The sequence below is a fragment of the Oryzias latipes genome, chromosome 15 (genome assembly GCF_053564925.1).
Source record: "Oryzias latipes strain Hd-rR chromosome 15, Olatipes_Hd-rR_3.1".
Taxonomy (NCBI): domain Eukaryota; kingdom Metazoa; phylum Chordata; class Actinopteri; order Beloniformes; family Adrianichthyidae; genus Oryzias; species Oryzias latipes.
Genome location: NC_136251.1, coordinates 26,218,909 through 26,229,706, shown reverse-complemented (window position 1 = coordinate 26,229,706; position 10,798 = coordinate 26,218,909). Strand labels below are relative to the sequence as shown.

The 10,798-nt window shown below is 38.1% G+C and overlaps 1 protein-coding gene across 1 annotated transcript; it reads right to left on the bottom strand.

Moving 5' to 3' along the window:
• Positions 1-7,984: 7,984 nt before the first annotated feature.
• On the bottom strand, positions 7,985-10,584 carry LOC110016572 (uncharacterized; the record flags this gene model as incomplete). The annotated part of the gene is made up of 7 exons (XM_020709847.3): positions 7,985-8,242; positions 8,358-8,450; positions 8,963-9,181; positions 9,506-9,583; positions 9,758-9,847; positions 9,967-10,203; positions 10,378-10,584. Coding segments are annotated over 7 exons (1,065 nt in total), but the record flags the coding sequence as incomplete, so codon positions are not given.
• Positions 10,585-10,798: the final 214 nt, after the last annotated feature.

Sequence of the window (10,798 nt, the reverse complement as noted above, 5' to 3'; positions counted from 1 at the left end):
TTGTAAGCTAGCGGGAGAGAGTGTAAACAGATGGATGATGGGAAATGGGTAAGGGCTCACGCTGTGCCAACAGTACAGCCCACAACCCAATGGTCCATTTCTAATGAGCAACTGCCACTCTGCAGAAACCATGTCCTGGAAAACATCACTGGATCTGAGGGAAGAAAGAGATTTATAAAAAAAGAAAAGTCAAAGAGCATCTGTGGTAAGAGAAACAGGTTAATAAAAAGAAAAGCAGAAGAGCAAATCACTGGAGCATCTGTTTATAAAAGCAATGAATTTGTCAGTTTGATAAACTAAATATTGAAATAACTATAAAGTTTTGCAACTATTTGGAATAGTGCTAGCAGAATTTCAGTCAGACGCAGACAAACGAGTGAATTGAAAACTACTTTTTAGAAGATGGAGATGAAAGTGGAGGTTGAGAGGACAGACAGTCTGAGAAAGTTTGAGGCGGTTTGAGACAGAGATGCAGTTCAGTAGGTTTTGAGATTTGGAACCGATTTAAACACTGTGTGGACACAAGGCAAAATGACTCAAGGGTCATGTTAAAGGGACAGGTTGTAAACTGTGGTTTGGAAAAGAAGGACACAACTGAGAAATAGTGATTCTGAAAATAAAAGTTGAGACAGTTGTCAGCATGCAGGACTGCCAAATTAAAATGAGATTAGAAGGAAGAATTCTGGATTAGGTTGAAGGGGTGCAGAGTGATTCACTGGGGAGTAAAGCCTGACTGCAGAAGGTTGATGAGGCTGACTGATGTTCTGTCCGGATGATGCTGGAAGCATTGATGTAATGATCGGCCAGCAGTTGGATGTGTCTGCAAAAAAAAAAAGAAACCTTCAGGCATGTTTTCTTGACAAACCATAAATATATTTTTAAGAAATCCAGTAAAGAAACTACTTGTTTTCTCCAAATGAATTCACTGCTCTTAAACATGAGGACTGAAATGCACTGAAACAAAGGTCTCCTTTTCATCAGATCTAATCTGCAACTCACAGAGAAATTAGTTTCAGACCTTCCTTCAGGTCAAGCCCCATCCTTTCATGTTGCTGTAGAAAATTTAATCAACTGTGTTTTACTATGGTTGGATTCTCAGAAGAAAAAAAAAATAATAAAATTTCTTTAAATTCATGACATCGACTTTTGATATGATGAAATTTAATCAGCTTCTATTATTTCTGTTTCACTTTTCTTTCTATTATTTCTGTTTCACTTTTCTTTGGTTTTGTTTATTTCCAAGCTTTGCCAGAATTTCATCTGATCACAGTCAACTTATTGGGGTTTTTTTTGCACCAAAAAAGACACAAAACCTAATGTCTGGATATGACAGATTTCCATAAGCAGACGGACTTTATTCACTGAAATGCGTGCACACTGCAACACATTTGGAATTCTTGTCTCTTCCCATCTTCCGACTTTAACGGATGAGCTGATCCTCAAGGCTTCAATGCTGCACCACCACCTCCACCTCCTGCACACAGACACACAACTGTTCACAGTGTCTACGATAAAGTGTTAGTTGCATTTGAATGAGATTAGGAAGAGTTATCTACTTCTGAAAAAAACACGCAATTGACAGAAACATACCTCTTCAATTTGCATAAAATTCTAATTTGTATTTTATCTACATCCTCTGTTAATACCAGAATATGATCAAATTTTAGCCAAAACAGAAGCTATGTATGACACAGTTTGACCCACAGCTTTACAGATACTGAATCTTCCAACCAAATAATGTATGTCTTATTTAATGTGAGAAGTGTGATAACTGTTTTTAAAAAAAAAATAGAGGCAATAATACCTTTAAACTAATGAGTCAACCTAAAGGAAAATTTATACAAACTCTGTTTATGTTCTGTCTGAAGTCAGCTGTTATTCAGCTGTTGGTTGAGGGTTTTACTCCAAAAAAAAGGTGATACAGAAAAACATTCATCATTCCACACGTCTCACTCTGTCTTTTTTATAAATGAAACATATTGAAACTTGTAAGATGTGGTTTAATAAATAGGTTTTTGTCAATAATTTTGATCATTTTCTGGTGTTTCTGGGGAGTGCTGGAGTCTTTTTAGGACAATCTTTGAGCAAAGAGAAGATAAATGGTCAGCAGTGCAACTGTTTCTGCCTTTACGTTCAGCTCTGTAGAGTAAAAGTGAAGTACAACTGTTTTTACATATTTTAGTAACACTTCTTAGTAGAATAATTCAAACTTTGGCAAACATGATCCTTAAAGGGGATAAACTAGAACTGCTGCCTTTGCTGGGTTTTACTTGAAAAGTGATAGAGACGAAAGTGAATCTGAGAGTTAATTTAGAATAATAAGAGCCTCTGCTGCTGATGCTAAAATTGCATCACTGATGCATCTCTCTGATGCTGCCGCCTAGTCAACAGGGAGAGGTAACAGGTGTACAGGCATGACTTCAGACATGTTCAACATGTTTGGCAGCTGTGTTCAGTGTTTGTACATGACTAAAGGCTTAGCTACGAGGGGAAAATTATTTGACCTTTTGTTCCTTAAGGTTTACCAAACTATAATTAGGGTAAGTGTTTAACAAAGGAAAAGTGATGCTATGTACCCCATTTGGATGGGTTTTCCTCTGCGCTGGTTATTTTTTCTAAAACTACGTTATTATTACTCTGTGCTGCATTCTTTTGGTCTGTTTTACAGACTATTACAGTTTTAGAGGCTCATCCGGGAATCTTTATAAAGGGAAACATTAATCTTGCTTATTTACAGTCCTAAAATTTAAAGACCTACTCCAATAATGTTTTTAGTGTTTTCAACACATTCTTGTGGCTTTTTTTCTTATGAAGGAGGGCATATATAAATAAAATGAATTTAAAATTGCATTTCAGAGTATTTCGTTAGTCCAATTGTAAATCAGGAGCAAACAATAAAAAACAGTTTAAAAAAAGAGCTTTTTTGTGAAGTAGAAAAATTAGCTGGCTGGGCCTTTTGCTCTCTGCTATGCTCCATTCTAATCCATCCACTTGTAGATGACTACGTCTTCATCTTCCTCGTCTGAGCTGGTATCTGGCACAAAACTGCACAGCTGAATAGCTCCATTATTGCTCGCCATTTTTGATGTAGCGGTAATGTTAACTTGTGGTTGTGAGGGACAGTAAGCTTTTGTAATTGACCTCCTCCATATTGTCTTGTAGAACTAATGCATTTAGGAAAATAAAGGCTTTTTCAGGGTGTCAGGGAAGAGAAACTCAGGAAAGTCCACGTTAAAAATGAGGCAAACTTTTACATCAAACAACAAATGATGTCAAATATGCAAATATAAAGACATGTATATGCACTTGATTTTCTGCTGTAAATGAAAGTGTGTTTACTTTTAACAAGCTGCTTTTATTTCCAAGTTTGGATCTCAGCAACGTTGGCATGCGGATAGGTTTTCTAACAAAACAATGTTTAAGTGTGTTCCAGATCTCTTTCTCCTACAGGACACTGAATGGAACAGCCTCTGATTAATAAAACAGAGATCCTGTGGAAGTAAACGTAATAATGAGATCTGTTAAACAGGATGAGGCCAGGCTGTTGGGAGCCTTGAAAGTGACATGGGTTTGAAGTTCCACTTTGAAATTCTCTGAGCAGCCAGAGTGGAGGGATGAGAACATGATGTAATCTATAATGGATGCAACATGCCGGATCAGCCGACCTGTTTGAAAAACTTACCCAAAATGCCACTGTTCTAATCCAGCAAGCAGGAGATTAATGCATGAATCAGTTTGTCACTTTTGGAAACGGCGCACCTAATTTTCTTCCCATCTTCCTTCGACTCTTGACTGGAGGAGAGGAAAAGAAAATTACTTTCCAAACTATAGTGGTAGTCAGAAGCTGTTTTGGGAGGAATCTGAAAAATGATGCGGGGGTGGAATTCCAAAGAGTCAATTTCTTAGAGGAGCATGTTTACATTTCTAACATTTCTCTGCCAGTCAGATCCATAATTCACAAGAAACCGTAGTAGGAGGGCTTGAATGATATTTAGAGTGGCCAATATTGCTTCACATTCATAAAAGGAAAAAAAATATGATTCAAATACTTTGACCTGTACTGTGTTTGAACAAAACATGGATCATTTAGGACAGCTAGTGCTTCACAAAAGAGCTTTTTGCAGAAACAAAACACACAAAGCCGAAGCCAGACTAAGTGCTTGAAGATGTTTTTTTGTTTTTTTTATCTGAGTCCTCCTTAAACCCGTTTGATTCTAAAGCCTGTCACAAATAAATAACATTCTACACTTTAAAAAACCAACACAAGTCAAGCGGAAGCATTTCAGCGACTAGAAAATGCTTTTCTTTTTATTTTTATCAGGAAGACGTTAGACAAAGAATTACAACCTGGGTTGTAGATTTTCAAAGATTTTAAGTCTTGTTAATTAAAACCTTGTGCAGAACACTGAGTTTAGAAGTGTAACCTTTTGACGCCTATTGATGCAAATGTGCATCAAACCACTTCAGCTTCAAATTTACCCGAATTAAGCTCCATCTACATGAAAGCAAAAATATAACAACGGCCAAAAATACAAAACCTCCTATCTTAAAATATCCCTTTCTTCAGGAAACAAGAAAAAGCTACTCTGGTCAGTGCTGATCAGAGTTTTTTCGTCTTGTGACCTTTATGTCATTAAAAAAAAAAACTGCAGGATTTTCTTGCAGATCCACTTAAAATGTGAAGTTATCCTTGTTCTCACCTATTAATGTAAAAACTCGAAATCGTAAAATTTGCTGGTAGGAGGTTTTGCATTTTTTCCCATCGCTGATTAATTAATTAATTTTTCTGGGGTTAAAACAGTTGAAATGACAGCCATGAAGTCCCATGATGCACCAACTGTAGATACGCACATCCAACAGATGTGCTGTTTCAGCCTATCCTTTCAGGCGTCGCCACAGTTTTCACTGATACGCACAGGTGTTTGGCACAGATTTTTACGCCGGATGCTATTCCTGACACAACCCTATATTTTATCCAGGCTGGGGCACAGGGAGGCCCAGACTTGGACCCTTTTGTGGCTTCATAGTTAGGCAGTAGCGTGAAGGGTCTTGCCCAAGTAGCAACATTGGATGAAGCCAACATATGTGCTGAAACTTTCAAATAAAGGCGAGAGTCAAGCCATCTTTGATTCAGAACAGCTTTGCATCCAATAAGAGCAACTGACTTCTACAAAACCAACTTATCTCCCAAACAATCAGAAAAAAGACAGCACCAGTTGGATTAATCCATATAAAGAATAAATATTTTTCTAAAAACACTCAACAGAATTGTGAAACTCAATATTAAAACAGATAAACAGTTGACATCTTGCAAGCTGTTTGAAAGGGCAGCTGCTGCTGCTAAAATAAATTCACAGATTGGACATTTTTAAAGAGATAGAGGTGATTCAGGAATATAAATTTAGAAAAACAAATGTAAATGCCCTGTGACATGACAACAGCCTCTCCTTTTACATTTCTGGGACTGGGCCAATGTGACCTGCAAAGGCTGAACATCAGAACAAGAACATCAAGTGAGTTAATAGTTGTTTGAATATGTTTGATCCAAGATTGTTCACAAACACAGACTTGAGGTGTTTCCATTGAATAATTTGACACGTAGAAAAACTTAAGTGAGTTACGATCCTTTAAACAGAAGTTCATCACTGACCTGAGGTCAGAGGTCATAGTAGCCGGGCTGGATGAAGGTCACGCAGGGGCAACTATGGCTTAAACAGCTGCCATTTGGGTAGGATTCACGTCACCGCTGTTAGTCAAACAGAAAAAAAAAATCAAATTTCATTGTAGGGATCTGTTCTGCTACATTCACATTTCAACCCTAAAAATGAGGCATTTAGATTAAAGCCGCCTTGAATCAACTATTTAAGCTGACAGCTGGATATGCTTAGGGTGCTGGAGGGCTCCTATTTCCAACTGAGTGAGGTTTAAACGGCACAGCTCACCTGAGTTTTCCGGGCCATATTTATCCCTCCATCCCCATGATGAGCTCATCTTGTTGGATGCTTCTAGCAAGGCATCGCAGCATGTTACAAAGCCCAGATCATCTCAAACGGCTCACCTGAACATGAAAGTGAGACCATAGTCCTCTGGTCTCCATGGTCAGCAGATCGCAATCCCACCCAGGAACGTTGAAAAATGGTGGGATCAGTCATGCCGATTTTTACTCACATATTACATTTCAAAGAATTCCGTTAGTGATTAAATTAAATATAATCTTTGATATGCCTACTTCATGTCACTTCATAGCATAGAAAATAGATATACACACCTAAAAACAAGATTCTCTTCAGTAAAAATGTCTGATTGCTGAGTCTTTTTGATTTTCTACTTAATTTGACCTTTTTACCATGATAGATCTTTTTTTATTTGACTAACTTATAGGGCGATTTTGCTCAGCAATCTCCATTTAATTAGGAGAGTTAAGAGCAGAAATGTCAAACTAGAAACTGGCTGACCTTTGGAATACACATAAAAAAAGACACAGTAAACAATTAATGATGAAAAAAAAGATTTTAAAATTACTTTTAACCACGAGAAAGTACAATTTGTAGGTATAATATAATCCCTGATAAAAGTAGAATTTGAATCTTTTTCTGAATTGAAGTGTGGGGATAAATGTTCACTTGTCATCATCTGGCTCACAAAAAAGAAAAAACTCTTGAAATATTATCGTTTATTTTTTTATTGAGAAAATATTCGGTCACTGTGAAAATAGCTGTTACTTAGACAGTTTCTACAGTCAATGCTTTGTATATTAAAATAAAAAATGTGCACATTCTAGGGTTTGAAAGGCAGTATAAATTCTTTTTTTTTTATTCCTGAGGTTTAGTCTAGTTTCTTTGTTTTACAAGTTCTGTTCATATAAACATTTTCTCATATTTTACACACATGGACAAAATCATTGGGATCCCACTATAACAAACTAACAATGGTCACAGAAATAATGGTAAACATTCAAAAGCAAAATGCTTTAATAAGTTATAAATGTATATTTTTGGAAATCTAGGTTAAATTGCTGCTCAACAGAATTGTTTCAAATTAAAAATTAATAAAAATGGTGGTTTGAACATGAAGATACATTAAGATCAGATGTGTCCTCTAATTTGTGTCTCAGATGTCTTCAAATTTGTCCATTTGCCTTTTGAAAGGCCACCACAGTTATTATTCTGTTGTTGGCGTTACATCCCACACAGAAACATTGATAAATGTGTTAAAGGTTCAGACTTAAACACCATCATCTGCTTGGTGTTCCACTGACTACAGCTGCACATATTTTTAGGAAGCTTAAGGACTGCAGCAGATCTCTCTAAACTGAGCTGCAAGAGGAAAATTGAGGGGAAACTGAGGATAAGGACAATCGGAATTATAGCTAAAGTGGCACAAATACTGAATGTGATCTGACAAGGTGATCCTTGTTAGAACACAGCACCAAAAAGGGAATGGACCAAAACACAAACAGTAAAAAGCACCCAGCAAAGGTAAAAGGCAAAATGTTGCCATGTTATTGATTGGCCTTCAGTGAGTTCTCATCTTAAGTCCTGTTGAGCATGTGGGAAAGGAGGTGCTGTCCAAAAGTAAAGACATACTTCAACCTGCAGAATGGATCAAAATACCTACTGACAGGTGAAGAAGTCTCATTGAGACATCCAGAGCGTTTTTTTTTTTCTTTTCATTGTTTGGGCCACAGCGATACAAAAAAAAAACACTTGAAGGAACATAGAAAAATCTTCGCCTACATCAGGTTAGATTCCCTTTTGTTGATGGTTTTAGTCAACTTTTTAGTTTAGCAAAGTCACAGGTGACGACAGTCATCTGTGAGAAAGAGGCGGCGTATTGACTCCATTTCAAAAAAAGAGACATTTGAGTCTTTTGGCAAAAGTATTGCAACTCACAATGTAATATATATAAATATATATATATATATATATATATATATATATATATATATATATATATATATATATATATATATATATAAATAATTTTCTTTTAGCAGTAAAAAAAGAGCTTTTCACAGTGCAATATTTCTTGAGAAAAGTCTTCAATAACCTTTTAAAAGATGCTTCACTTCTGACAAAAAGGAGGACTGCCCAGTTCTCCATCAAGCCTTGTCAAAACAGTCAGAGAACACACTCCTGTCAGGACTGGGAATGTCCCCACGCGTTTCTCGGCTGGGGATCTGTGTCAGCAGCTCCACATCTTCATCCGAGGTGGAAGGATGAGTGAGGATGATCCAGGGGATCTGTGAGGAGCATGATTGAGAACCAAATAAGTAAGCTGTCCTGTGACATCACAGTTTAATGTCAAGTTTGATTCCAAATGAAGGGGTCCTCTAGTAGGTAATGACATCCACGTACAGTCATTGTGTGTTGGCCACGTGGGAATGAGTCTTCATTTGATACCTCTGTATCAGACCTGCTGATTCTGTGACGGTCCTGCTGAGAGTCAGACTGAAATAAAATAAAAACAATTTCTTTGAGAGCAAAAACAGTACCAAATGAGAAAAAATGGAACAACACAGACATCTTCAATAAAGGAAATGTTGTAACTTTTAAGAAAAATAAAGAATAAAGTCGAGAAAATGTAATAACATCCTTACATACTATGAACACTACTAGTAAACACTTCAAAAAGGAAACTTCTATTAAATATTACGATATTTTATAAATCATTCAGTAAGATAAAGAGGGGATGCAAATCTCCTTTCTTTTAAAACATTTATACTGTTATTTTCTATGCATTAGATCGAATCATTGCATAAACTGGCTGAACAATTCTTCATTTCGTGATCTCCTTAGTAACAGTTTTGCACCTATTTTACATTTTTATAGACTATTTAAGTTTGAAGCCAAGAACCTTTTTTCGTTCTTTTATTCTTTAATGGTTTTTTTTAATCTAACTTTTAAGTTTTAGGAAAAAATAGTTTGGATTTATTAACTAATGATGTCAGTAAGTCACCTACAGTAACACCGCCGTTACAGATGACTGCCTGAGTCTTCCTGAACAGACAGCCCACGCCGTCCAGCTGCTGGTCTGAAGGATCCTGAAGCACGTCCAGGTCAGTCATCTCCAGGGGAGGCAGCCTCTCTCTGAGAACCATCATTTTAATGCAGCTCCCAGCATTCCTGAGGGCGCTGACAGCCTCTTGGTGAGTGGCCCCCTGCATGCTTAGGCCGTTGACCTGTAAGAACCGAGGTCAGGTTGTGCATTTGAGCAGGGGTGAAAGCAGAAACGTATGTAGGAATTGGAGCAGCCCATCTCTGTTGGGTAGCCCCTAAAGAAAAACTGTCTGCTTCGTTTTCCGTTTTGACTATTTTTTACTCCTACATGGCGGGGAGAGCCTGAATGTGAGTTGATCTTAGGTTGCCCCCCACTGGTCACCCAAGAAACACCAGCTTAAAATGAATTACAAGCAGCAAATGGGTGTAATTTTATTTCATGCATAAGATTGCATACTGGAATGTATATTGGTGAGCTGGTAAATCAGTAGTAATTCCCTTCCTACCTCAAGCAATCTATCTCCAACATGGATTCCTGCCCTCTCCGACGGACCCCCTTCAGCTACCCGGGAAATGAAAATGTCCTGAAATGATGGGAGTAGATTGGCCAAAAGGCATCCGTTTTAATTCATGAATAAAGTCCAACAACTGTGAGCTGCTTAGGGCTGCAGCTTCCAATTATCTTCATTCAGAGAGCCATGGCTGCTCTGTGAATGAGCAGCGAGCAAGAAAATAAACTCCTCTGCTCCAGAACTCACCTCATCCTGGTCTTTGTAAGGCGGAGAGCCATTTCCACCAGCGATACTGATGCCCAAACTGCCCCTCTGGCCGGACACTTCGATCTGTAACTAGCGGAGAATCCATTCGTCACATCACACAGAAAACATACATAAAGAATATCAGAGGAATATCTTTTATAAAAACTACTAGAAATGTCTTGACATTTTTAGAAAAACAGGCTGTTTACTTTCAGTGGCACTTGGGAGATGAACGATTCCTGTGGAGGGGTCGTCTTGGTCACTGCAGATTTCACATAACCTGCGTCTGATGGCCTGGTAGTGTGGTAGATAGGGTCTCCATGGAGACCAGACCCTGCAGTAAGAGCCCTGGGATGTGAAAATGTCCTGCTCTCCTGAGTTTCATGTCTTTGATGGTGAAATCGACACGGTGGAGCTTTGCTCTCAGACTGCAGGCCTGCTTTCCTCTGATAACAACAAAAAAAGAAGCATTCACTGCTTCTTCCCACCAAAACATTTGTACTCGCTATTAGATATTAGCCATCAGATTCTGTCAAAAGGGAAGACAGAACGTTGTCGGCATGCAGAAGTTCCTGAATCAGGGGAAAATGTGAGCAGCTCTCGGGGGGGATGAAACAGACCTCCTTGAGTGGTGCAAATTCCTCGGCGGAGAAACGGCCACATGCTACCTTGCTGGGAGGAAACACTGGAGGCTTCCCTTGAGGACAGCTTTTTGTTGCCACCCGGCTACAGCCTGGAGTGGTCCAACTTTGGCCGCTGGTCTTGACGGATTCATGAGGTTTCCTACAGTCTCGCAGAGAGTCAGAAGACACCACCTGCTGCTGAAAATGTCATTTCAGTGAAGAAAATAGCCAGTTGCTGAGATAGATTGGTACTAAAATCCCTAATCTTTAAGGTACCTGTAGATTTTACACACACATGCATTCAGTTTGAAAATAAACCTAAACCTGAAGTGATGCTTTTTTCTTCTTTTCAAGATCAAATAAATGTTTCCACGTATAAACAGTAAAATCAGAAGACTGTATAACATGCACAAATTAC